General features: G+C 44.0%; 2 protein-coding genes and 1 long non-coding RNA gene across 5 annotated transcripts in view; 2 read left to right on the top strand and 1 right to left on the bottom strand.

Moving 5' to 3' along the window:
- DUSP12 (dual specificity phosphatase 12) overlaps positions 1 to 7,656 on the top strand; it is a 9,043-nt gene extending 1,387 nt beyond the window's left edge. Inside the window, exons 2-6 of the mRNA XM_029935738.1 lie at positions 1,518 to 1,631; positions 1,726 to 1,844; positions 2,453 to 2,549; positions 3,398 to 3,584; positions 7,285 to 7,656. Coding sequence (XP_029791598.1) covers positions 1,518 to 1,631; positions 1,726 to 1,844; positions 2,453 to 2,549; positions 3,398 to 3,584; positions 7,285 to 7,446 — 679 coding nt within the window. The 3' untranslated portion in view covers positions 7,447 to 7,656. The remainder of the gene's footprint in view (positions 1 to 1,517; positions 1,632 to 1,725; positions 1,845 to 2,452; positions 2,550 to 3,397; positions 3,585 to 7,284) is intronic.
- Positions 7,657 to 14,118: 6,462 nt separating this feature from the next.
- Positions 14,119 to 26,710, top strand: part of ATF6 (activating transcription factor 6) — a 185,037-nt gene continuing 172,445 nt past the window's right edge. For 2 of the 3 annotated variants that reach the window (XM_029935730.1, XM_029935732.1), the window contains exons 1-2: positions 14,119 to 14,275; positions 24,691 to 24,767. In XM_029935730.1, coding sequence (XP_029791590.1) covers positions 14,224 to 14,275; positions 24,691 to 24,767 — 129 coding nt within the window. In that variant the 5' untranslated portion in view covers positions 14,119 to 14,223. The remainder of the gene's footprint in view (positions 14,276 to 24,690; positions 24,768 to 26,710) is intronic. The other variant, XM_029935729.1, reaches the window with a different exon arrangement.
- Positions 17,024 to 18,191, bottom strand: LOC115288418. Its single transcript, XR_003906995.1, has 2 exons — positions 17,439 to 18,191; positions 17,024 to 17,169 (listed from the first exon to the last, which is right to left on the bottom strand). It is a non-coding gene; the product is annotated as an uncharacterized LOC115288418 (long non-coding RNA).

The following is a 26,710-nucleotide window of genomic DNA, read 5'->3' as shown; positions in this document are numbered from 1 at the left end:
GAAATCTGGCCATTTGTAGGAAAGTGGATGGACCTCGAGGGTGTCATGCTAAGCGAAATAAGTCAGGCGGGGAAGGACAGATACCATATGTTTACACTCATAGGTCTGACAGGAGAACAGGAGAAACCTAATGGAGGACCAGGGGGAGGGGAAGAGGGAAACAGTTGGGGAGAGAGAGGGACGCAAAACTTGAGAGACTGTTGAATGCTGAAAATGAACTGAGGGTTGAAGGGGGAGGGGGAAGGGGGTAAAAGAGGTGGTGGTGATGGAGGAGGGCACTTGTGGGGAAGAGCACTGGGTGTTGTATGGAAACCAATTTGACAATAAACTATTAAAAAAAAAAAAAAAAGCTCTTCAGGAGAAGCCAGACACCTACGTAGATAATAGTAATGCAGTCTATGATGTGAGTCATGTACTTAAAGAGATGAATAAAGGTTAAAGGTATCCAACATTTAGAGGAAAAGTCGATTATTTTCAGTGGTTTTGTTTGGGGCAGAGGGTGGTTGATGAAGGGGAGAGATGGGGAGAGAAAACTTGGTTAGGACATAAAAGATCCCTGAGCCATGCCCGCGGGAAAGGTGGAGATAGGTTGTAGCGATGCCAAAGAGAAAATCTTAGTAGGTATTTGGGAATTCTTAGTAGTCCTTTGTAGTTGGACTGGAGTGTAATAACAGGAGTTCCAATTTATTGAGCCAGCGCTTTTATTGTGTGCCAGCTCTGGCTCTAAATTTTTAGGTAAAGGATATAAGGTAGTGGTAAAAATGGAGAGAAGCCTGGGACCAGGTTTCCAGGCCCTGTTAATGCCAAGAGCAAGGGAGCTGGATTTTTCTCCAAAGCCATTATACTTTTTTTAAATTAGTGTAATTATTTTTGAAAAGGTGATACATTCATATAGTTCAGGTTTCAAACACAATAAGGAAATAAATGGGGGCGCCTGGGTGGCTCAGTCTTTGAGCGTCTGACTTTGGCTCTGGTCATGATCTCACGGTTTGTGGGTTTGAGCCCCACATCAGGCTCTGTGCTGACAGCTCAGAACCTGGAGCCAGCCTTGGATTCTGTGTCTCCCTCTCTCTGCCCCTCCCTTTCTCATGCTCTGTCTCTAAAAAAATAAATAAATGTTAAAAAAAAATTTTTTTTTAAAGGAAATAATTTTTTTGTATGTCCATAGTATTTCAGAGACGAAGAGTTTATCTTGGGTAGAAGACGCCTACCTGAAGTGGGCCTGAACTTTATCACTGATAGGGAGCTGGAATTTTTTTTTAATGTTTATTTATTATTGAGACAGAAACAGAGCTTGAGCAGGGGAGGGGCAGAGAGAGAGGGAGACACAGAATCCGGAGCAGGCTCCAAGCTCTGGGCTGTCAGCACAGAGCCCGACACAGGGCTCGAACTCACAGACCGAGATCATGGCCTGAGCTCAAGTTGGACACTTAACTGACTGAGCCACCCACGCGCTGCTTTTTTGTTTTTTTTAAATGCTGCTATTTGCTGTTTTATTTTAAAGGTCTCTTTTTCAGTCATGCAGGAGTCAGTCGAAGCGTGGCTGTAGTGACTGCTTTTGTGATGAAGACTGACCAACTTTCCTTTGAAAACGCCTATGAAAATCTCCAGACCATCAAACCGGAGGCCAAGTGAGTTCTTTGTTATTATAATAATTCTGTTTTTTTGCAATGTGATTTTACTCATGGAATGAAAACTTAACCTTGTTTTTGTTTGCTCTTACAGGATGAATGAGGGATTTGAGTGGCAACTGAAATTATACCAGGCCATGGGGTATGAAGTGGATACTTCAAGTGCAGTGTATAAGCAGTATCGTTTACAGAAGGTTACAGAAAAGTATCCAGGTAAGTACTAATTGCTAGTACTTATCGGGCCCTTTTTATTTTATTTATTTTTTATGTTTTTATTTATTTATTGAGACAGAGAAACAGAGCACGAGCAGGGGAGGGTCAGAGAGAGAGGAAGGCACAGAATCCGAAGCAGGCCCCAGGCTCTGAGCTGTCAGCACAGAGCCCGATGTGGGGCTCGAACCCACGAACCGTGAGATCATGACCTGAGCCAAAGTTGGTCACTTAACCAGCTGAGCCATCCAGGCGCCCTATATTGGGCCCTTTTCAGATGCTCTTTCTTCTGCCGCTCCGAAAGGCTTCAGGTGCATTGTCTCACTTTTCCAGTAATCTCTTGAGACAAGTACTTCTATTTCCTTTTGAAACTGTGATTTAACAAGAAATCACTTGTTCAAGGTCACATGGTTTGTAAGTGGTGGGCTGGGATTTGAACTCAGGCAGTCTTTCCCAGAATCCAAGGACTTCACTATGCTCTCCTACCTCACCCTGATTTCTCAACACTGGAGATTTTTTTTTCTTTTTTAATTTCTGAGGTCGGCACTTCTTGCCTTAACTTGACATTAGCTGAACTTACCAAATAGATACATTTTAACTATGTTGTGTAGAATTACAGAACTTACCGCGAGAACTCTTTGCTGTTGACCCAACCACCATTTCACAAGGATTGAAAGATGAGGTTCTCTACAAATGTAGAAAGTGCAGGTAAAATATTTTCTAACTTCTGGAGATTGTATCATGTCTCAGTAACTGAAAAGTACTGAAAGTTTCATTTCCTTAAAATCTGTGGGGAGAATTTGTTTAATTGAATAGCCGAGAAGTTTCAAAATCAGGGGTCCCTGGGTGGTTCAGTTGGTTAAGCGCCCAGCTCTGGGTTGCAGGTCGGTCGTGATCTCAGGGTTGTGGGGTGGAGCCCGTGTGGAGTGTGAAGCCCGCCTGGGATTCTCCCTCTCCCCTTTTCCTGGTGTGTGTGCACCTGCGCACCCATGCACAAGTTGGGGGAGTGGCAGAGAGAGAGGAGAAAGAAAATTCTAAGCAGGCTCCCCGTTCAGCCTGGTACCTGACCAGAGGCCGGATCGCACAGCTGTCAGATCGTGATCTGAGCTGAAATCAAGAGTCGGGTGCTTAAGCCACCTAGGCGCTTCTTCAGATCTGCTTTTAAAAAGAAAATACATTCTTTTTTTTTTTAATGTTTATTTTTGAGACAGAGAGAGACTGAGCATGAGCGGGGAGGGGCAGAGAGAGAGGGAGACACAGAATCTGAAGCAGGCTCCAGGCTCTGAGCTGTCAGCACAGAGCCCGACACGAGGCTTGAACCTACAGACCCTGAGATCATGACCTGAGCCAGAGTCGGGCACTTAGCTGACTAAGCCACCCAGGCGCTCGGAAAATAAGTTCTTAAAAGTGAAAATAAATCAAGTTATTTGTAGAGGTTACTGAAAAGTACAGTAGCATAATCTTATTTTAATTTTTCCTCTCTAAGAAATACTGCACATCTCATCGATGCTTTCATCCTTTTGAAAGCCATTCATGTTTTTGTTTGGGGGTTGCAGGCGATCTTTATTTCGAAGTTCTAGCATCTTGGATCATAATGAAGGAGGTGGTCCGATAGCCTTTGCGCACAAGAGAGTGACGCCGTCTTCGATGCTCATGACCGGGACTCGGGCCCAGTGCACATCCTACTTCATTGAACCCGTGCAGTGGATGGAATCCGCGTTGTTGGGCGTGATGGATGGACAGGTAGGAACACGTTTTATTTTCTGCAGTTTCATTGTATCATCTCTACTTTCTTCTTTGTTGGACTTTAAACCATCATAATTACTTCATAAAGATATCTTTCTAGGGGTCCCTGGGTGGCTCAGTCGGTTAAGTGGCCGACTTCAACTCAGGTCATGATCTCGCAGTTCATGGGTTCGAGCCCCACATCGGGCTGTATGCTGCCAGCTCTGAGCCGAAAGCCTACTTTAGATTCTGTGTCTTCCTCTCTCTGCCCTTCTCCCGTTTACATACTCTCTCTCTCAAAAATAAATAAACCTAAAAAAAATTATATCTTTCTAGTATGGATAAGAATCTATCAAGCATATTAATTAAATAAAACCCAGCTGATCTAAAATAGTGACCCACTTCTAGTTAGTGCTGTTGGTCTAAGTTAATGTCTTAAGGCTATTTCTATTTTTTCAAGGTGAAGACTAACATCAACCAATTAGAATGTTTTAACTAAACACAAACTTAATAACAACTAAAGGCAAATCAAGGGTTTAAAAAGTAAAAATTTTTCTTCCCTCACTTTTTTTTCTTTCGGCTCCATAACATCTCTCTTTTTTTCCTGATCTTTCAGTTTGTATGTTTGCTAAGACCTTTGTTCTCATTTCCTGTTCATTCTTAGGAATGCAGCTCATGTGAGCCACGTGACAGCCACATTTCTCATTTAGGTTTATTTAATATTAATCTAAAAATATTCTTTAAGTTTATTCATTCATTTTTGAGAGAGAGAGAGTGTACGCATGAGCGGGGGAGGGTCAGACAGAGAGGGAAACACAGAATCTGAAACTGGTTTTGCACTGTCAGCTCAGAGCCCGACGTGGGGCTTGAACCCACAAACCATGAAGGTCAGATGCTCAACCGACTGAGTCACCCAGGCACCCCAAACATAATCTAAGGTATAATTGGTCTTTTGTTATTTTATAAACATCTTTGGAGAACATACCTAATTTCCATGTTTTAAAAAAAATTTTTTTAATGTTTTTTTTTGAGAGAGTGAGAGCACACATGCATGCGCGCACACAAGCCGGGGAGGGGCAGAGAGAGGGAGACACAGAATCCAAAGCAGGCTCCAGGCTCTGAGCTGTCAGCACAGAGCCTGATGTGGGGCTCGAACCCATGAACTGTGAGATCATGACCTGAGCTGAAGTTGGATGCCTAACCAACTGAGCCATCCAGGCGCCCCAAGATGTAATTAGTCTTAATGATTGAAAGGTTTTTATGGTTTGTATATGAAAATTTTATGATACTCACTATATTTCTTTGAAGAGTACGGTAACTTTATAAAAAAGGTAGAACAGATGTAGTCACATTTTATATGTAGAGAAACTTAGTTTACCTTATTTAGTGTCTTGTCTAGAAAGAGGCACCTGATCGTCAAACCCACATTTTCAGACAGTTCTGCATAGTGAGCTATAATTCACTTACTACATAATTTACCCAGTTAAAGTATACAGTTCGGGGCACCTGGGGGGCCCAGTCCGTTAAGCATCGACTTCAGCTCAGGTCATGAGCTTGTGATCTGTGAGTTTGAGTCCCGTATTGGGCTGTGTGCTGACAGCTCAGAGCCTGGAGCCTGCTTCCGATTCTGTGTCTCCCTCTCTCTGTGACCCCTCCCCCATTCACGCTCTTTCTCTCCCTGTCTCACAAAAATGAATCAATGTTAAAAATTTTTAAAAATAAAGTATACAATTCAGTGGTTTTTAGTGTTTATTTTTGAGAGAGAGATGGAGACAGAGCGTGAGCAGGGGAGGGGCAGAGAGAGAGGGAGACATAGAATCTGAAGGCGGGCTCCAGGCTCTGAGCTCTAAGCACAGAGTCTGACTCTGCACTGGAACTCACAAACCACTGTGAGATCGTGACCTGAGCTGAAGTTGGATGCTCAACCAACCGAGCCACCCATGCGCCCCAATTCACTGGATTTTAATATGCTCATAGAATTTTTGCAACGTCATTATTTTCATGATTCCCAAAATACACACTGTGCCCGTTAGCAGTCACTTCCTGTTCCTGGTGGTATCATTTGCAGCACTAGGGTTTTTAATTTTGAGGTCCACTTTCTCTGCTTTTTTTCTTTTGTGACCTGTGCTTTTAGCTTGCTGCTCTTATTTTACATGGAATACATGCAAATCAAAGGCAATTTTGTGGAAGATTCTAGATCATACTTGTGCATACTTCTTTGTACACATATTTGAATTTTCCTATAGACCTAAACGTGGGGTCCTTCTCTTGAGGATTATGTACATCCTAAATACCGCTCATGTTTTAGACTGACAGTCAGAATGCCCACACAAATTTGGTTCTTGCTAGCACTGAATACATGTACCCATTTCCCCATACGCCCAGCAAAATGGATATTATAAGACTGGTAAAGTATTCATCTGAAAATGCTGTAATTTGAATTTCCATGATGACTACTGGGAACCAACATTGTTATATACTTATCAGCTGTTTATTGCTCCTTTTTCTATAAATTTCCTTTATATCCATTTCTCTATGGATTTGGCCTTTTTCCTATTGATTAGGAGCTCTTTATATGGTCTAGGTGTTAATGATTCCTCTAATATATTACAAAGATTTTTCCAATCTGTTGTTTATGTCAACCTTCTGGTATATTTTGTCAATTAAAATTTAAGATACTTCTGTAATCAAATCTGGCTTGAGTTTTATGTCCAGAGCTTATATCATTTAAAATTAAAACTGAAAGACCCTACCTCATGTCATGCACAAAATAAAGAGCTAAACCTAAAAAATCATGCTCTAAATACATAAGAATATAATATAGTAGACTTGTTCAGCTTTTTTTAACTTAACTATTTTACTGGAGTATCAGATTTTTATTATTGTATTTGTTTAATGTTTTTTATTTATTTTTGAGAGAGACAGAGTGGCAAAGAGAGGGCAACACAGAATCCGAAGCAGGCTCTGTGCTGACAGCAGCGAGCCTGATGTGGGGCTCAAACTCACAAACTACGAGATCATGCCCTGAACTGAAATCGAATGCTCAACCAAGCCACCCAGGCATCCCTTTATTATTATTTTTAAGTATTTATTTATTTTGAGAAAGAGCGTGAGCGGGGGAGAGGGACAGAGAGCAGGAGAGAGAATCCCGCATTGACACCTGGAGCCCGACTGTGGGGTTCTATCCTATGAACCCCGGGGAGATCATGACCTCAGTGGAAATCAAGAGTCTGATGCTTCACTGACTGAGCCACCCAGGGGCTCCTGGTTGTTTGTTTTAAAATAGCCAGGAATCTGAGCCCTAACTTCTCTGCTGTCAATATCAGTTCTAGAACATGAGGCTCCTGACACGCTTTCCTGTTCTTTAGCCAGGATGGTCTTAGTTTGAAATATTAAACCGCAGAGTGATTTAAAAGCCAACACATGCCACGTCCTGCAACCTTACGTTTCATGTCTCGGCCTTTACGTTTCTCCCTCGTGCTGGGATCACTCTGGGCCTTTGCCAAACTCCCAGGACACAACATGCTTCCTGCACAATGATCACAGTCCACCGTCTGTGATGGTAAATTGCCCTCGCATGGCACCTTGCTGTTTCGATCATAAACTCCGGGAGGTAGGAGCTATGTCTTACCTGTTTCGTAGCCTCTCTTGCCAGTGATAATTCTTTGTTTCGACAGGAGAATGAATGAAGTGACACGGTTGCTTTACTTTATTTCAGCTTCTTTGCCCCAAATGCAATGCCAAGTTGGGTTCTTTCAACTGGTACGGTGAGCAGTGCTCCTGTGGGAGATGGATAACACCTGCCTTCCAAGTTCACAAGAACAGAGTGGATGAAATGAAGATGCTGCCCGTTTTGGGGTCACAAGCAAGAAAAGTATGAACTTGTGACATTTTTGAGAGCTTGGAGAGACACTTGTCTTTCCTGGTAGATTGTCTAGTTTTGAGACCTTCAGCCCTTCATTTAATGGGACTTGGAAGCTGTGCTCTGCTAGTGTCTTTACTATTTAAGTAGAATACTATATATGGAAATCAAAACTTGGAATCATGTAAATTACACTTTATTTGATAATAAAATTTTATATAGCCCAGATTCTTTCTTTGTTTCATATATTTCAAAGAGTCCTGATTTTTGGAATGTTATGTGATCTTAAGGTCTGGATGGACAAAATTATGTACAAAAATTGGAAATTATTGTATTTAAATAGATTTTCTTCTATTTCTAGAAATGCAAAGCAGATTTGTTTAGACATATTTTGAAACCTACTTCTCTTTCTTTTCTAAAAACTTTTATTTTTCTAATGTCTTATTTAATTTTGAGAGAGAGAGAGGAAGCAGGCTCTGTCTCTGAGCTGTCAGTAAGTGTCCGATGTGGGGCTTGAACCCACGAACTTCAGGTGAGATCACGACCTGAGCTGAAATCAAGATTTGGATGCTTGACCAACTGAGCCACCAGGTGTCCCCCCTAGTTTAACATTGGAAATGTTGGGGGTGTTGTCAGTGCTTTGTGAGACTATCTTAACATAGGACTTGAAGCCTTTGGTAACTTTTATAAGATAATTTTTTCTTATGAGAAACATGTTCTCCATTTCTATCTTAGCTTTTGTAGTATCTGTCCACTTTGCTTCATAGAATACTCTAGGACACTTTAAAAACAATTAGGCCGAACCATATGAATTGTGCCTTTTGTAGGGAACAAGTAGTGAGAGGTAACAAGTTGTAAGGCTCGAGTTAATACCTGCCCACACGCTGTAGCTTCTAGCACGGGGAAGAGTGCATAGATCCTAGTTGGATTTGCAGTTGTCAATTCAGTAAATATTTGCTGAGCACCTGTTGTGTGCATAATTCTAGATGATGCAGTGAACACACTAGCTATAACCCGTCTTCTTGCAATTTATATTCCAGCCAAGAGAGAGACAAAATATCTTTAATGTTTTTTAATTTTTTTATGTCTTTATTTTGAGAGACCGAGAGCAAGTGGGGCAGGGGCAGAGAGGGAGACCCAGGATCCGAAGACAAGCTCCAGGCTCTGAGCTGTCAGCACAGAGCCCGACGCGGAGCTCAAACCCACGGACTGTGAGATCATGACCTGAGCCAAAGTCGGACGCTCACCCGACTGAGCCACCCAGGCACCCCGAAAATAGCTTTTGTGAAAGAGAATTAGTATCTGCCAGTGGGAAATGAGTTTGAGGGAATTGACTTTATGTAAATTTTGAAACTTTGTGGAACCTCCACTGAGCAAATGTTTCCAGTGTAAAGAACGTTAATGTTTAACTTTTGGGTCAACAGAAAATCCATTTTGCCTTTATTCTCAAGAACAAACAAATGGAACCCTTTTTAATACTTAAGAATATAAATTTACAACATACGGGTTTACACATTTGTAGATAATAGCAATTTTAGCTTTATTTCACAGCGGTGTTTCAAGTGCAGTTAACGTAGTACTGAAGTAGTCAGCGTGCACTCTGATCATTACGGTTTCACCTGTTCCCAGCTTCCTGGAAGGGCTTTTGTGTGTTCTTTTAAGTTTATTTCTTTTAAAAAATTGTTTTTAATTTATTTTGAGAGAGAGGACAAGCAGAGTAGGGGTAGAGAGAGAGGGAGAGAGAGAAACCCAAGCAGGCTCGAACTACGTGAGGCTGGAACTCTTGAACCCTGAAATCATGACCTGAGCCGATACCAGGACCAGATGCTTAATTGATTGAGCCACCCAGGTGCCCCCTTGGAAGGTCTTTTGAAAGTTGACGGGGCTGAGGGATGCCTGGGTGGCTCAGTCGGTTAAGCGTCTGACTGCGACTCAGGGCATAATCTCGCGGTTCGTGGGTTCGAGCCCCACACTGGGCTCTGTGCTGACAGCTTAGAGTCTGGAGCCTACTTCAGATTCTGTGTCTCCCTCTCTCTCTGACCTTCCCCTGCTCCTGCTCCTGCTCCTGCTGTTTCTCTCTTGTCTCTCAAAAAAAAAAAAAGGAAAAAAGTTTCTGAATCTCTTTAGAAAAAATAAAATAAAATGGTGAAATAACAATAGTATCCAGTCTGGGTTTTTAGGGGGATTTATGGGATATAATGACAGTGCCTAGCTAGCAGCGTTCAAGATTCTTCCGTAAAATAGCTGCAACTCTTTGAGAATTTACCATGGGCTAATCACCATGCTAATCATTTAATGTGTATTCTCTAGTTTAATCCTCCTTAAATCCTATGAGATAGATCTTGTTACTCCCATTTTGTAGGTAAGATTGAGGCTCAGAAAGATTAAGTCACTTCATCAAAGTTACATTGCTAGAAAATGGTTGAATCTAGATTGGAATCAACATTTGGCTTATTCCAAATTCTGAGCTTTAAAAAAATTTTTTTTAATGTTTATGTATTTTTGAGAGAGAAACAGAGCATGAGTGTGGGGTAGGGGGCAGAGAGAGAGGTAGACCCAGAGTCTGAAGCAGGCTCCAGGCTCCGAGCTGTTGGCACAGAGCCTGACGTGGGGCCCGAACCCACAAGCCGCAAGATCCTGACCGAGCTGAAGTCGGATGTCCAACCCGCTGAGTCACCCAGGTGCCCCTGAAATCTGAGCTCTTAGCCTCTGTATTCTAGTGTTTGGATCCGCTGTTTAGGGCGATCTAGAAGACGTCATGATGGAAATATCAGAGTGGAAATGTAATAGCACGGATGAAATGCGACTTTTAAGCGAGTTGTACATTTACTGGTCGGGTACCGCACCGACATTTGCAGAAGTCTGATGAGTGCAAATTGAGCCCCACATACTATTTGTCTTAGTATTTGAAAGTTAGAAATCAAGCCACCAAACTGAATTATTCTCTTATCTTGACAAACATGCCTTCATAAAGACCTGGAAGACAAGGTTTGAGTTTAAAATTCTCTGACATTATGCAGTTCAGCGACAAAACTTCACCAGGCAGGAGAGTTGGCCCCTGACCTACAGACTGCCCCCCACCTTTCCCCACCCCTGCGTTTGTTTATGTACCCCAGGCACCCACCTCACATTTCTGAGCTTTGTTTACACCCTGGCACACAGACTGGCACAGCTCACCCTTAGGAGTCAGAGACCTAAGCACGCTTCCGAAGCAGGCGTGCAGCTATTTGCGCATAAGAAGTGTGTCTAGGAGGCGCGTGTTCTGGTTGGGCACATCGCCTTGCCACCACGGATCCTCCCCCGGTGGGAAGAGACGCTGCCAGATGCCCGAGTGGAGTCCTCAAACGTATGGACCTAGGCAAGGGCCTCCTTTAAGTCTCTAGACAAAACTCTTCCATTTTTAAAAAAAATATTTGAGAGAGAGACAGAGCATGAGCAGGGGAGGGGCAGAGAGAGGGAGACACAGAATCCAAAGCTGGCTCCAGGCTCTGAGTTGTCAGCACAGAGCCCGACGCGGGGCTCGAACCCACAAATGCAAGATGATGACCCCAGCCAAAGTGAGACGCCCAACTGACTGAGTCACCCAGGCGCCCCTAGACAAAACTCTTGCAAATTTTATTTCTTTTCCAAAGGTTTGAGTTGAAAACAAGTGAATAAAAAGGATGTAATAACATTTAACATTTATCATACAACAAAGCATAGTTACTATGAATGGAAGAAGCATATAATCAGAGTGTATAAAAAACCCTAGCCACCGTGAATTTCTTGGTGAAAAATGAAAAGAAAATTTCTTTGTATTAAAATTACAGAAGGGGCACCTGGGTGGCTCAGTCGGTTAAGCGTCTGACTTCAGCTCCAGTAATGATCTCACGGTTTGTGGATTCCAGCCCCGCGTCGGGCTCTGTGCTGACAGTTTAGAGCCTGGAGCCTGTCTTTGGATTCTGTGTCTCCCTCTCTCTTTGACCCTCCCCAGCTCATGCTGTCTCTCTCCGTCTCAAAAATAAATAAAAAAATAAAAAATAAAATAAAACTATAGAAAAAATCTTGTCACAAGTAAAGCTTTTTATTTTTTTTAATTTTAAAGCTTTTTTTTGATGTTTTATTTTTGAGAGAGTTCAAGCGGGGGGGGGTGGGCAGAGAGAGGGGGACAGAGGATCTGAAGCAGACTCTGCAATGACGGCAGTGACCCTGATGCGGGGCTTGAACACAACGAAACGCGAGATCATGACCTGAGCCAAGTCAGATGCTCAACCGACTGAGCCATCCAGGCGCCCCAAGTAAAGTTTTTACAACTTGCACACTAAAGTGGGGAATAAGCTAAAAGATGTATACTCACCATCTGCCTTCAGTGTGGTACTAGATGTCCTTGGCATTGTAATAAAATAAGGAGGAAAAAGGCTTAAGACTTAGGAAAAAACCGGAATTCACTGATAAATCTTGATATTTCAAAAAGTGAATAATTAGAAATTATGTGTCTCCTGGTGTGATGTAAGGAAGTACTAATGAAGTATTCCTGCAAAAACAAAACAGGAAACACAAACTATCTGATCAAGTTGACATTTAACTGGCAATTTACCGGAATCAATCACCACGAAGATACAAACAGAATCACAAAGTGGGAAATTCTACAGAACAAATGACAGACTCTTTAACAAATGGCATGGGGTGCCGAGAGGGAGGGGACTGTCCTATGAACAAAATGCAACCGGATGATCCTGATTTGAACAACCCAACTGTAGAAAGGCTGAACTTGGAACAGGTATTAGATAATATTAAGGAATTTTAAATTTTGATGGGTGTCATAATGGTATTGTAGTTATGGTTTCAAAAATTTGAGAAAGGCCTTGTCAGGATACATATTAGTAGAGAAATGAAAAAATTGTGTATTTTTTTCAAGGAAATATGTAACAGTAAAAACCTGAATAGATCATCATAAAGGAATGTTGAATTAGAAAAGTGATTTGGAGAATAGGAGTATGACACATTATGTAAATTAAAAAACCCAACACCACACTAAATATGTGTATCTATAAACATATTTAAACATGAGACAGGTAAAAATAAAAATGGACTTGAATGATTTCCATAAAATTCATAATAGAAGTTGTCTATGTGGAGGGAGAGAAATGAAGCATGAGAAAAAGCGGTGGGCTTTATCTATAACATTTAATTTCTTATATTATGAAAAATCTGAAAGAAAAATGTAAAAATGTATTTTTGATGATAGGGTCGCAAGTGCTTGTTTCATAGTTATCTGCGCTTTTTGGATAAAAAATAAAAATTTTGAAGAAAGATGGCTGTAGTTCAGTCATGGTGATTAAAAAACAAAGACTAGGGGCTCCTGGGTGGTTCAGTCGTTAAACTTCCGACTTCAGCTTAGGTCATGATCTCAGGTCATGATCTCCAGTTTGTGAGTTCCAGCCCCGTTTAGGGCTCTGTACTGACAGCGCAGAGTCTGGAGCCTGCTTCGGATTCTGTGTCTCCCTTCTCTCTGCCCCTCCCCTGCTCAAGTCGTCTCTGTCTCTCAATAATAAACATTAAAAAACAAAACAAAAACAAAGGCTGGGGTATCTGAGTGTATGCACAAGACTCTCTATGGTTTTATTTTAGGGTTTTTTTGAGGGTCAGTTATTGAATAGAGGTGATATATATTTCACCTTACATCAAAACTGGTTAGTTCTCTGATGATAAAAGGAATAATTTCGGGAATTTTTTCCGGTTTTGCGCCCCAGGACTATACTGAATACTGTGGATTATGCAATCTGTAGTAATCCCACAGCCACGAGGAGTTCGCTGGATTCTGGGAAGCGTTTGTTTGGTTTAGTAACCAGGGGAAAGATTCCCCTTGGTCCTAGAGGGATACATGTTCTTGGGGTATTTGAAATACTCGCCGCTGAAATGCCGTAAGAAGGAATTGTATTACGTAGCATTCTTGAACTTGTTCTATCAAACTCAATTCAAAATTTCAGTGGGAGTTCGTGATGTGAACTTCTACTAAACAAAACCGAATCTTCAGTTTCAGCAATTAAGAGATTGGGAATCTACCTTATTGTAGGTAGGGTAAACTCGCTCGGATTTCCACTACTAAGTACTATGCGTTAGGAACGCCTGTCTAGGAGATAGGTTTGATCACGAGGAGTTCCGTCTTTTCTATTCGCCTTGCTTATATTTGTTTAAATGAAAGCGGGCTTTCTGGAAGTACTTCGGCCCGCGCTGCTGTTGACCGCAGGTACTGTGCCCGTGAAGAGGCGGGTCTAACGACCGTGGCACAACGGCTGAGGTTTTCCTTCACACACTCGCGTGTACGGAAAAACTCTGCAATGACGGCAAGCGATTGCAAAAAAATGAAATCCAATTTACTTTATTGGTCTCTGACTTTGTTCTGAGATAGCTACACAGTGGTATTAACGAGGATATTCAAGGAACAAGCCGGTCTATACAGGAAGGGCTTTTCGTTTTCCTTTTTAGTATTGTCAATACATTTTAGTTAAGGAAAGTAGGGCTTATGTGTCTTTTTTTCCCCCCTTAAAACAGGGGGACAGAAAGTGCCGAAAACTCCCATAGGGAAATAAGTTACTCGGAGGCCGGTTTAAAACGCGCTCCGTCTCTGACGTTTCTCCTTTAATTTGCGCAAACTCCCCGGGCGGCGGAAGCAGTTTGTCTCCACTCGGCCACCGTCCCGGCGCAGGCGGGGAGTAGTTTGTCCGCTCGCCGCCACCGTCCGAGTTATTAGTCTCCGAGTTCCAGGCCAAGGGAGCGTGCGGTGTGCGGGAGCCGGCTGGCGTTGCCGGCACCATGGAGTCGCCTCTGAGCCCGGGCCTCTGTCACCGAGCCGACGAGGACTGGGGTGAGTGGCGGCCGCGGGGTTCCCCCCTCCTTCTGCCCACTGGTGGAGGCAGGTGTGGGCGAGCCGCGCCCCGGGAGCCGGCGCTCACTCTCCGCTCCCGTCGCGGTCCTGCCTGGGAGAGGTTGGCAGAGCCGGCCGGTTTCTGCCCTGGCAACCGCCAGCGGAAAATGCTGCCTGATCGGAATTATTACCGTTTTTCACCGTTTGCGCCGGGAAAGTACCAGGTGGTCATGATGTGGGAGCGAAAAGGGCGTGGGTAAGAAGCAGAGGGCAGGACGGCCGTGACCACCGGGAAGGCCGGAAGCTGTTTTCTCAGCGTGGGATGTGGGCGGTGATTGCCGTGGAGTGTGCCTGTCCGAGTGTGTGTGACAGAATGGGAGTGTGTACGAGGACCTTCATGTCGCAGCTGCCATTGTTGGTCTAGGCTGATGTGCATCTTGGCAGAGGACCAAGGCACCTGACCTTGGGTCCCTGACTCCTAGAGTTAACACTTAAAAACGGATGTAATCCCGACTGCCCTTCAGCAACAGCTCTAATGTGTTTGTTTTTTTTTAAAATTGTTGTTTCGTATATTTTTGTTTGGTTTTGTGATTAGGAAGAATGGAATGCAGTGGGAATGACAGTGGGGGAAACTTTGTCATGTAGGTGTTTGGAGGAAACTTCGTTGCGGGACAGAATACTAATGCTGTTCTCCGGCTCCAGCGAGAATTTGGGACTTCGTACGTAGGTCTCTGAGTGGGCCATGGAGTGAGCCTACGCCTTTCACCTACTTTGGAACTTGGGGGGAACCTAGACTGGTCATCTTTCCCCCTTGGGCCATCATTCTTAGTTGCAAGAGTGTAATCTCAATTCTATTTATTGAACTCAAGTCCTCATATGATTTTCTAAAGGCAGAACTCCTCTTAGATTATATGCAGTGACAGGTTTATTTCAGTCTTTGGGTAGATTTCCTGGGAGTTGCCGGAAAAACTTTAGACTATAAATTTCAAGTGTGTTTTCCTGAGCTATATATAGTGGTGGTAGGAATAATTACCATTTATCTAGCCCTTCATTTGCGTCAGGTGTCCTGCTAGGCTCTTAATGTGCATTGTTTTCTTTAATCTTCCCTACAGCACAAGGAGGGGAGGTATTATTAATTTATAGTCTAAAAAAAACAGGCTGAGAGAGAGTGGATGATCAGTGTTCTAGCAAGTGAGTGGTGTGAGCAGGATCAGGAGGTTTGTTTTCCTCCAAAGCCTGTGCTCTTTGTCACTATTCCGGAATGCTTTCCTAAATTATGTCTAGAAATTTGATTCTTCCCAAGATCCACGCCCTCCGTCAGTTATTAATAAATCTAGAATCTCAGGTAGTTATGATTTTTCTCAGCTGGGCAACTATTATATTTTCATGATATCTCTTAAAGCATAACTGTGGGGCGCTTCCTCATAGCATTATTTTCTCTTCTGTTACTCAGCCTGCATTTTGGTGATTAATCTGATACATTGACTCCTGGCCTTCCTGTTCTTTTATAGAGAGAGCATTCAGTTCTTCATGGTCGGTTCGCTGACTCAACTCAGGTATCCTGCCCTGCCGCTCCCTGAAAGCGCTCATTTCCCGTTGTTTTCAGGGCTTCACTTTTCACACTGTTGAGTCTCTTAGTTGAACACTTTAATTCACATTCATACATTCATTAGGGGTTCAGTAGTGGGGTGGATTTTGCAGGCACTAAAATGAAACAGTACTGTCTGAAGGCATTTTTCAGTAGGATACGGATTTTTTTCTGGGAGTTGCCATTTTGAGTATTCAAATACTTCACTGATTCATTTGACTTTTTTTTTATATTAGAAAAATATAATGGCCAGTTAAATTTTAAAATTCAGATGATGAGATTAGAACTTGTGACTCCAACTTTGAATAATTAAATAAAGTGGTTAGCTCAGAGCAGCCTGTGGTGGGATGTGTTCTTTCTTTCCCTTTAACTTTGGCAATGAAATTTAGAGCAGGGGTTTGCAAACATTTTCTGTAAAGGTCCAGATAGTAAGTATTTTAGTCTTTGTGGTCCTGTGGTCTCTGTTGCAACTACTCAGCTCTGCTGTTCCGGTGCAGAAGCAGCCAAAGCCAGTGTAGACTGAACGTGTAAGTGGATATGACTCTGTTTCCATACAACTTTTTATTTGTGGGCACGAAATGTGAAGTTCACATCGTTATTTTTAATGCTTTGTAGGCTTTTTGGGGTACAGTTTTACATTACAAAATAATTGAGCAGGTAGTAGGTAGAGTTCTGTATGCCCCACCCCCACCGCCATTTTCCACGTTGGCGACATCTTGCCTTAGTGGAGCGAATCTGTTATAGTTGATGATCCAGCATCGATCCAGTATTACTGACTAAAGTCTGTAGCTTCCATTCAGATCCCCTCTGTGTTGTGCATGCTGCGGGTTTTGACAAATGCCTCATGTTACACATGAACCTACCAAGTACTGTACCTAAAAAATCCCCTGTGCTCCGCCTGCTCCTCCCGCTCCTCCTTCCCTCCCTCCTGCTGAGCCCCAGCAACCACCCATCTTTCCTCTAGTTTCGCCTTTACCAGAATGTCATAGTTGGAATCATACAGTCTGCGCTTCTTCCACTTAACAACATGCATTTAAGATCTATAATTTTTCAAGACTTGAAAGCTCTTTTTTTTTAAGCATCAATTAATATTCCGTTGTATGGATGTACCACCGTGTGTTAGTCTCTCAGCCTGCCGGAACAAACGACCACAGACTGGCTGGCTTAAACAACAGAAATTTATTTTCTGACCGTTCTGGAGGCTGGGAATCTGAGATCAGGTGCCAGCAAGGTCAAGTTCTGGTGAGGGCTCTCTTCTTGGCTTGTAGATGGTTGCCTTTTTACTGTGTCCTCACCAGGCAGGGGCCTGAGAGGTACAAGAGAGGGAGAGGGGTGAGGAGAGAAGGGCGAAAGAGGAGAAGGGGGTGGGGAAGGATCTCTCCCCCCCCCTTCCTAGAAGGCCACAGTCCTATCAGATTAGGGCCCTATGCTTCTCTCTTACATTGTCATTTCATCTTGATTCTCTTCTTAAAGACCACCCTCTCTCTGGACATAGTCACACTGAGGGTATGGCTTCAAGGTATAAATTTGGGGGGACACAATTCAGTCCATAGCACAGTTTGCTTATCCATTTACCTGTTGAAGGACACCTTGGTCGCTTTCACACCCTGGCAGTTAGATGTTCACACGCAGCTTTCTGTGTGGACAGGTTTTCAAAACATCTGGGCGAATACCAAGAGGCACAGTTTCTGGCTCGTACGGGAAGAGCATGTTTAGTTTTGGAGGAAACTTCCAGACTGTCTCCCAACGTGGCTGTACCGTTTTTGCTCTCCCACTAGCAGTGAGCGAATGCTCCTGTTTATTCCATAACCTCACCACATTCGATGTCGCAGGTGTTTTGGGTTTTGGCCATCCTGATGGGGTTGGGGGGGCGGTGTGATCTTGTTTTAAATTTCAGTTACCGGTGCCACGTGATGTGGAGCATTTATCTGCCTGTTCACCACCTGCAGGCCCTCTCCTCCTCCTCTTTGCCTCCCTGTCTCCACTTTGAGCAGAAGCCACCGCTTTGCCACGGGTAAGGTGTATCTACCACAATCAGAAGCCTCCATCTGCTTCTGTGGTTTCTTTTTGCATCTTCAGTCTCTTCTGTGAAAGTTGGCCTTCCAGCACGACCACAGCCCAGCTGCTCGCGTTAACAGCTGCTTTCTCTGGAGGCTTGGTGGATGGAGGCCGTTTTCATTCTCAAAACCTTTTTGCCATTGGGGCCCCTAACGGTGGGATAATCATCATGTTTTGCACTCTGCTTTCAGCTCACATTCCTTTCATCCTCCCCGAGAAACATCCAGTTTAAAATTTTTAAAAATGTTTTATATATTTTTGAGAGGGAGAGACAACATGAGCAGGGGAGAGTCAGAGAGAGAGGGAGACACAGAATCTGAAGACAGGCTCCAGGCTCTGAGCTATCAGCACAGAGCCCGACACGGGGCTCGAACCCAGGACCCATGAGATCATGACCTGAGCCGAAGTCGGACACTTAACCAGCTGAGCCACCCAGGCTCCCCAGCATCCAGTTTTTAGATCTCACGTTGTCACAGTATGCTGTCCTCTGTCTCCGTTACACTCAGCAGGTGTCTGCTGTTTCCCAGTTTATTCTCCCTCCCTCCCTCGGAAGAATTTAAGCACCCAGCTTACTGTCACTTTTCTCAAATATTCCTTCCTTGGATGATTTCAGATTCTCAGAGAAGATACTTCAAATACCCTGACCTCTCGTTTCCTGGGCCTCCTCTCCACCAGTGGTGTTGCCTTCCACCGCGTCTCAGCCATTCACTCCCCGATCATAAGCCGGCAGCTTGTCGGTACTGAGAACCGGCTCTGTTTCAACACCCCGCACTCTGCCCGCCACCTCCTGTCTTACCCACTTACTCCCTGCAGCCCTCCACCAGTTTCTGCGACCCTGTGGACATGCCAGCTTTGCACTGTCCCCCGTTTCCTCTGCGTCCTCACTTCCCCCTTGCCCAGTTGGGTTCCACGGGCAGCCATAACCTCACTCCTACCCTGGTCTGCCTCTTGTTCTGTAGTTCTGTCTCGGGTGAACCACAGCCTCGGCTAAGTCTCTCCGATGTAGGACAGTCAGCTGAACCAGGCCTGGCGGCGGTGGCTGGCGGGTCTCATTGGCCTGGTCCTCTCATTCTCCACTTTGATGTTTGTTTTTATGAAGCGTCTTCTCTCTTGGAACCTCCGTGACTTGCCCCTCCCCTGGAGTCAGGAGAGAACCTCCACAGTCTCCCATTTCCTCCCCTGCCCACCTACCCGCACACTTCTGGTACGCTCTCCCTTCTCTCTTCAGTCCTTGAGCACGAGTGGCCTCTCGCTGGGGCCACATGCGCCGTCCGCCCCTCCTCTTGAGCCAGGAGTGTCGCTCAAGCCTTCTTGCCTGTTTCCTGCATCATCGTTTCCCCCGTGCCGGATCATCTGTGCTCGGCAGTAAACATAGAGTCGTTGCTCCCATTTAGAGGGAAGAAAAAACCCTCCGCACCCTCTCTAGAGGTTACTTCCCCTCCAGCCGCGACTGCGTTTTTCTTTATTTTACAGCAGGATTCTTAAGAAAGCAGAACCAAACATGTGCACCGACCGCCGTTTCTGCTGGTCTCTTGCTCTCCCCACAGCTGGGCTCCCCCACGCCACCAGAGCCGCTCTTACTGAGGTCACCACCGAGTTCTAGTTTGTCGTCCTGTCAAACTTACAAGAAATAAATGAATAAAAGGTCACAGTTGAGGTCACAGCTACCATAGTTTCCTACTGTGAAGGGACATCTAACTACTGGTGGGGCGGGACTGGGGCGAGCGGTGTGGGAACGGGCCGTGGGTCTTAGAGATGCTTCACGGGTGACCGGCACCAGCACTTTCCTGGGGACACTTCAGGGATAGTCTGGAGACGTGCCGATGTATTAATCAACCCACTTTCAACTTCTTATTTTAAACCACAGGAAAGGTTTTGTTCAGAAACCACAGAAAACCAGAAGATCGCTGTAGTGATCCCTGTTATTTCCCTTATCTAGATTTACCAACTGTGAACATTCTTTATTACCCTCACTTCCCTCCTCTTTCATCATCTGAAGGTAGGCTACAGATAACATGAAACTCGTAAGCATTTCATCATGTACCTCCTGAGAACAAGGAAATAGGTATGTTTTTTTTTAACAGCATGGATTCATACTGATACCCACAGTTCAAAGCCGGTGCCGCTGGGTTCTTTCTCGCCTTCTTACATTGCCTACTTGTATTTCTTTTTTTTTTTTTTTTTTCATAAAAACCCTGACTCCCAGTAATATCCTGTGTTTTTAGTTCACTTTAGCTGTGCTGCTGAGGATGGACTGAAGGGTGGGGCCCGGGCGGAAGCTGAGAGGCCATTTGGAGGCCTGCCATAGAAATCCGGTTGAACTGCCGTGCTGGCCTCGGAGGTGTGGCCGTGGTTGGGTTAAGGATTTGTACGAATACATACATACACGTGTACTTAAGTATAATATAAGTTTAATATACTTAATTATATTAAAAACTTTTTTAATGTTTATTTTGAGAGACAGAGAGAGAGCAAGTGGGGGAGGGGCAGAGAGCGAGGGAGACACAGAGTCGGAAGCAGGCCCTAGGCTCTGCACTGTCAGCACAGAGCCCAACACACGAACGTGAGATATGACCTGTGCCGAAGTCAGAGGCTTAACAAACTGAGCCGCCCAGGCTCCCCTGTCTTTTTTTCTTTAAAAAAATTTTACTTATTTTTGAGAGGCAGAGTGCAGATGGGGGAGGGGCAGAGAGTGAGGGAGACACTGAATCCGAAGAGGCTCCAGGCTCCAGGCTCCGAGCTGTCAGCACAGAGCCCGACGCTGGGCGTGAACCCACAAACCGTGAGATCATGGCCTGAGCCAAAGTCATATGCTTAACCGACCGAGCCACCCAGGCGCCCTGCTGTCTTAATAATGTTCTTTTTCCTTTCTTGACAGGATCCTACCCACAAACACACGGTTTTTACTTCTCAGGTCTCCTAAATGTGCTTCAGTCTGTAATGGGTTCTTAGTCTTTTTCTGTCTCTTGTGTCCTTGACGGTCTTGAAGAGTACGGGTCTTCTATTCTCAAGGTGACCCCCAGCCCCGGTCTGTCCGAGGTTCCTCATCAGAGCCAGGCCGGGCCTCCGGGGCAGGAATGCCGGGGCAGGGAGGCTCTTGGCTCTGCCTGAGTCACATTTGGAGGCACGCCATGTTGTCTTGTCCCAAGGTGAAGTCTCCTTGATCACATGGTCAAGTTGGTGCCTGCCTGGTTTTGCCACTGTAAAGTCGCTACTTTTCCTTTTGTATTCGATTGCGGTTTTGGTGGAGACAGTCGGACACGACACGCATCTTCTCTTCCTTGTTGAACCTCCAGCCCGCAGCCCTAGCTTCCATCCATGGTCCCTGCCCGCACCAGCGACCACGCTAATGCCAAGTGGTGATTATCTGTGTCATTCTGTTTGCGTTTACTAGTTGACGGTGTAGTGTAAGTGAGGGCTTTCCCTAGGTATGTGTGTGGGTATATATATGTATCTATTTCATTATGACTCCGCTGTTTGAGTCAGTGGGTTAAAATCTGGTACTCCCTTTTTATTTTGGTGCTCAGATTTTCCCCAGTTTGACCAGTGGGAGCCCATTCCTATCAACTCTTTTACTCTTTTGACACAGTCCAGTCATTCTCTGAGAATTTCCTTATTTTCTGGCCCAAAAGGCTTTTTTTTTTTTTTTAAGGATTTTTCATTCTTACCTTGTGCTTTCCCAACTTTAGCTTTGGAATCAGCCATTTCTCCAAGGAGCTCTTTAGTGGACTTCCATTTAGTGGAGGATGGCATTTAGCATCCAAGATCTGAGCACACAGTATTTTCCTTGCTACTGGGATATCACTGTTCTCAGACCTTTCAGCCCTCAGAACCAGGAAGTGTGCGGGTATGTGTGTGTGTGTGTACATGTACACATCTGCAAGTCTTCTGTGTACATACATATTTTAGAAATGGGTTCATACTACCACTGCCAGTCCAGCGTCTTAGGCTCTTTCCTTCCCTTGTTTGAAAACTCTTTCTTAGGTAGTGGGAAACCTGGCTCCAGGTATTTTAGGTGTATCTGGTCATTGGTTCAGTTGATGAAAGCATTTGTTCAGTGTCCTCATTCTCATAAACAGTCAGGCTGCCTCTTCCATCTGCCACTCTGTTCTCCCTCCTCCTGCCCCATTTCCGTGGCAGCCCCCCCATCCCACTTCCTTGGACACCAGGCCCATTGCCACAGTGATGACACGTGGACCCCATCACCCTCATTGCCCTGCCTCCTCAGAAGCTGATGTCTCGGTGTTGGGAAGGGCACAGAAATAAAGAGAGGACGGGAGGGGAAGGAGGAATGGGAAGGAAAAGTAAGAAGCCAGATTATGGGCACGGAGCTTGGGGGCAGAACCGATGGGAGTTGCTGGCGGTTTGAATCTGGAGAGTGAAGAAGAGATGCAGTGACTCCAACCAGGGTCTTTGACTTGAGCTACGGGGAGAATTGAATTGTCATTACTGAGATGAGGACAACGCAGTAGGGGATTTGGGGGGGGATGGTGATCAGGAGCTAAGTTTTGGATGTGCTGAGTTTGAGACCTCCAAGAGGAGATGGCCCAAGAGATGTACTCTGTCCAAGCATCCCGATGTATGGGCTGGACGTGTATTTTTGGGAATCTTTGGGATGTAGATGCTGTTTAAAGCCATGAATTCAGCTGAGATCCCAGGAGTGGAATAGGTAGAAGAGTTTATGCTGAGCTCAGGGACAGGTTCACGCTGGGAGGTGAGGAGGACCTGGCAAGGTAGGGTCAGCCAGTGAGGTGGGAGGAAAACCAGGGGATTGTGGTGATCTGGGAGCCAGGTGGAGCAGAGGTTTCAATTAATCGGAAAACATGAGCTCTGTCAAATGTTGCTGATGGGTCAAGACAATGACCTTAAATCTACCATCGAATTTAGCAACATAGAGATCATTGGTTAATATGGGGGAAGAGAAATGAGAGCAGGAAGGGAGAATTCTCTCCGGGAATTCAGCCTCGGTGTAAGGCGCACGGCCACGGGTACCTGCTTAGAGGTTTCTGGCTCTGCCGCTGAGCGTAAGGCAGTCCTTTTGTGCGGTGAGTTGTGTGAATAACCTCTCATTATTACCACACACAAAGTCTGTTGCTAGGTATTACTTCGGTGTGGGTTGGCGAGGTGATTGTGGCCTTGGCTGAGTTAACGATGGCCTGGCAGTGTAGCTCTTGCGTATGTTCCAAGTGAGGAGATCCCCAGCGCAGAGCCAGTGGCGTGGTACTGGGGAGAATAAGCTTGTTTTTGTTTTTCAATTAAAAAAAATTTTTTTTTATGTTTCTATTTATTATTTGTTATTGAGACAGAGAGAAACAGAGCATGTGTGGGGTAGGGGCAGAGAGAGAGGGGGACACAGAATCCAAAGCAGGCTCTAGGCTCTGAGTTGTCAGCACAGAGCCCGATGTGGGCTCGAACCCACGAACCATGAGGTCATGACTTGAGCCTAAGTCTGCCGCTTAACCAACTGAGCCACCCAAGCGCCCCTGTTTTTAATTTTATTTACTTATTCTGAGAGAGAGGAGAGAGGGAGAATGCAAGCAGGGGAGGGGCAGAGAGAGGGAGAGAGAATCCCAAGCAGGCTCTGCACTGTCATCATGGAGCCTGATGCCGGCGCAATTGTAGGAACCATGAGACCCTGACCTGAGCTGAAATCAAGAGTCGGAAGCTTAACTGACTGAGTCATCCAGGCACCCTGTAGGGAGTATAAAAGCAAACTTATATTTGGAAAACTCTTTGAAGTTCTTGAGATTCCAAAAATGTTAGAGAAGATGGACACTTTTCAGGTTGTGTGGTAATCGGCTGCCTTTGTCCTTGTCAGCATCTTGACCTTTGTCTACAAGTAGTTTCAACTTAAGTTTATTGAGGAATATTTTGTGTCTGTAATGATATCTTAAAAAAAAACTTACTGCAGTTTTTTAAAAGATTTTATTTTTAAGTAATCTCTACACCCCACATGGGGCTTGAACTCTGAGACTCTGAGATCAAGAGTCACATGCTCACTGACTGAATCAGACAGACGCCCCTGTGATGAAATCTTATTAGAAAATTGGAATTCGTTAGATTTGCTGAAATAAATGTAATGGTTGAGATAAGTGAGTCCTTTATTTTTTTATTTTTTATTTTTTTAACATTTATTTATTTTTTGAGACACAGAGAGAGACAGATCATGAACAGGGGAGGGGCAGAGAGAGAGGGACACACAGAATTAGAAGCAGGCTCCAGGCTCTGAGCTGTCAGCACAGAGCCCAACATGGGGCTCGAACCCATGAACTGTGAGATCATGAGCTGAGCTGAAGTTGGACGCTCAACTGACTGAGCCACCCAGGCGCCCCGTGAGTCCTTTTTTATTTAGATACAAAGTTGGTTTCACCCTCAACTTAAGGCTTGGATGGCAAATACGTGCTACATATGCTGCCATATTCCTCTCAGCATCCATCACTGCTCATCAGCCACAGGACATGCTCATGCTGAGCCCAGCTGTCGCCTCAGAATTCGTGTCGGTGATGTTCCAGAAGGTTGCTACCACTGAGTCCAGTGTGACCCGACATAAAACTTGTTTGTTAATCCCTGGTGTAAGGATTTAGATCACAAGATAATTCTGTGGACAACACGTAAATTAGAAACAGCTTGGAATTGGTTGTCATTCACACTGCTAGCGTTTGCCAACAATAGTAATGGCTGATGAGAAACCCTAATAGAACTGGGTTACAGTGCTTATTCTTTTGTTGAAATGTTGAATTGACAGTTAATCTCTGTTTTTTATGCACAGATTCTACCCTCTTTGCTGAACTTGGCTATTTCACAGACACTGAGGACCTGCAATTGGACCCAGCAAAGGAAACTTACGTAAGTATTTACTAGAGGGGAATGACTGAATAATGTGATATTTAATCTTTAATCACTGCATGTTGGTTTTAGGATAACGGGTTTAGGCTAGTGATTTAAAGTCTAAACAATTTAATGTTAAGTATAAAAACTAGTAGCCATTTTTTTACTCAGTAAATTTAAGATTGTAGAAATTGCATCGATCTTGGTGCGATAAGACTTGTATTCTAAGTTTACTTTGGCCCCGGGTTGGGTGACTTGGAAAAGTCAGTTAGCTGCCTACTTTTTTTTGGCATTTATAGATGCTTTGCCGCAGAAGGGAAATGATGATGTTAGAGGTGAATGTGAGTCATGGACCCAGTCAAGTAGAACTTACTGACTTATTTTTTAAAAGTTATATATCTTTAGTATAGAAAGCTCTGAAACTCAGACATGTCCTTATTTTTTGCCTTTGAGTGGTTAGAAGTCTGTGTAAAAGCTGTTATAGCACTTTGAGTCCTCAAAAGTATCTTTTTTCTTTTTTGTGTTGATACATCATACATTGGTCCATAGAACTCTTATTTTATCTTATTCTCTAATGGATGAGGTGCTGTTCACTTGGAAAGTCATTCAAGTGACAGAGTGAGTTTATATGTACATCAACCAGGTTGGATATTTGTTACTTATTTTTTAAGCCCTTATTAACCTGAGTATAAAAATACATAGTGTTTACTTAGTGAGTTTCTCAGACATTTCTCATAGAATAATGTAGCAGTTTTAGTATGAATCCGTAGAAGAGAGTAGAATATAGAATAGATTAAAAAGATTTTTTAATGTTTATTTTTGAGAGAGGGAGAGAGAGAAATAGAGAGAGAGAGAGAGAGAGAGAGAGAGAGGGAGACAGAGTGTGAGTAGGGGAGGGGCAGAGAGAGGGGGAGACACGGAACCTGAAGCAGGCTCCAGGCTCCGAGCCATCAGCATAGAGCCGGAGGCGGGGCTCGAACCCACCAACTGGGAGATCATGACCTGTGTCTGTCAGCCTCTCAATCAACGGAGTCCCCCAGGCCCCCCGCCACCTTCTCTCCTTTTGTTCTCAATAAAAATGAACCGCAAAATAGACATTTTGAAATAACTATTATTTTAGAAATTATTGCCAAATGATTGTTAATAATTAAGAGATTAATGTTTACTTTTTGCCCGAGGCTTACTTTCTTCCCTGTTGCTATTTCATTATCTGTCACATTAAGTTAATATTAACAGCCTTGAACTTTGTGGTACTGTTTGTATATTTTAACTTCTGTCTTTCCATAACCCTAGACACTTAAGATAATAGTACTGTCTTGGTCTCAGACTCATGTAAGGGCTTTGAAATCACATGACTGTTTGTTATTTATGTATAAAGTATAAGATGGCTATTCAGATGACCCAGAATACACTTCTATTTAAGTTAAAAAAAAAAAAAAAACTGTCATCTAAATGAAAAAAAAAAAAGAACTTATGAGTCCCTCTAGGAAGTGTATTGACTTCTATTTGAGAAACTTCGTTTTATCTTCTAGGATTAAAAAAAAAAGAAATTTTATTTTAGAAGTTCGGAAAGGTACTGTACAGTAGAAAAAAGAAAATTGCCCCCTTTTCTGTGGATCTCTTCTTGCTTACATAACCATCTTATTTATTAAAAAAATTTTTTTTAAACATTTATTTCTGAGAGAGACAGAGCCTGAGCAGGGGAGGGCCAGAGAGAGAGGGAGACACAGAATCCGAAGCAGGCTCCAGGCTGTGACTCTTGGCACAGAGCCCAATGCGGGGTTCAAACTCACAAACCATGAGATCGTGACCCGAGCTGAAGTCAGACGCTTAACTGACTGAGCCCCCCAGGTGCCCCGTAACCATTTTAATATTTGGTATAATTAAAGAGTCAGCTGAAGTCTCATGATTCCTTGCATGTATTTTGGCCACATCAGTATTCTTCCCAGTGTTACATAGAG

The sequence above is a fragment of the Suricata suricatta genome, chromosome 3 (assembly GCF_006229205.1).
Source record: "Suricata suricatta isolate VVHF042 chromosome 3, meerkat_22Aug2017_6uvM2_HiC, whole genome shotgun sequence".
Classification (NCBI taxonomy): domain Eukaryota; kingdom Metazoa; phylum Chordata; class Mammalia; order Carnivora; family Herpestidae; genus Suricata; species Suricata suricatta.
Note: the sequence above shows the minus strand (reverse complement) of the source record. Positions and strands in the feature narration are given on the sequence as shown.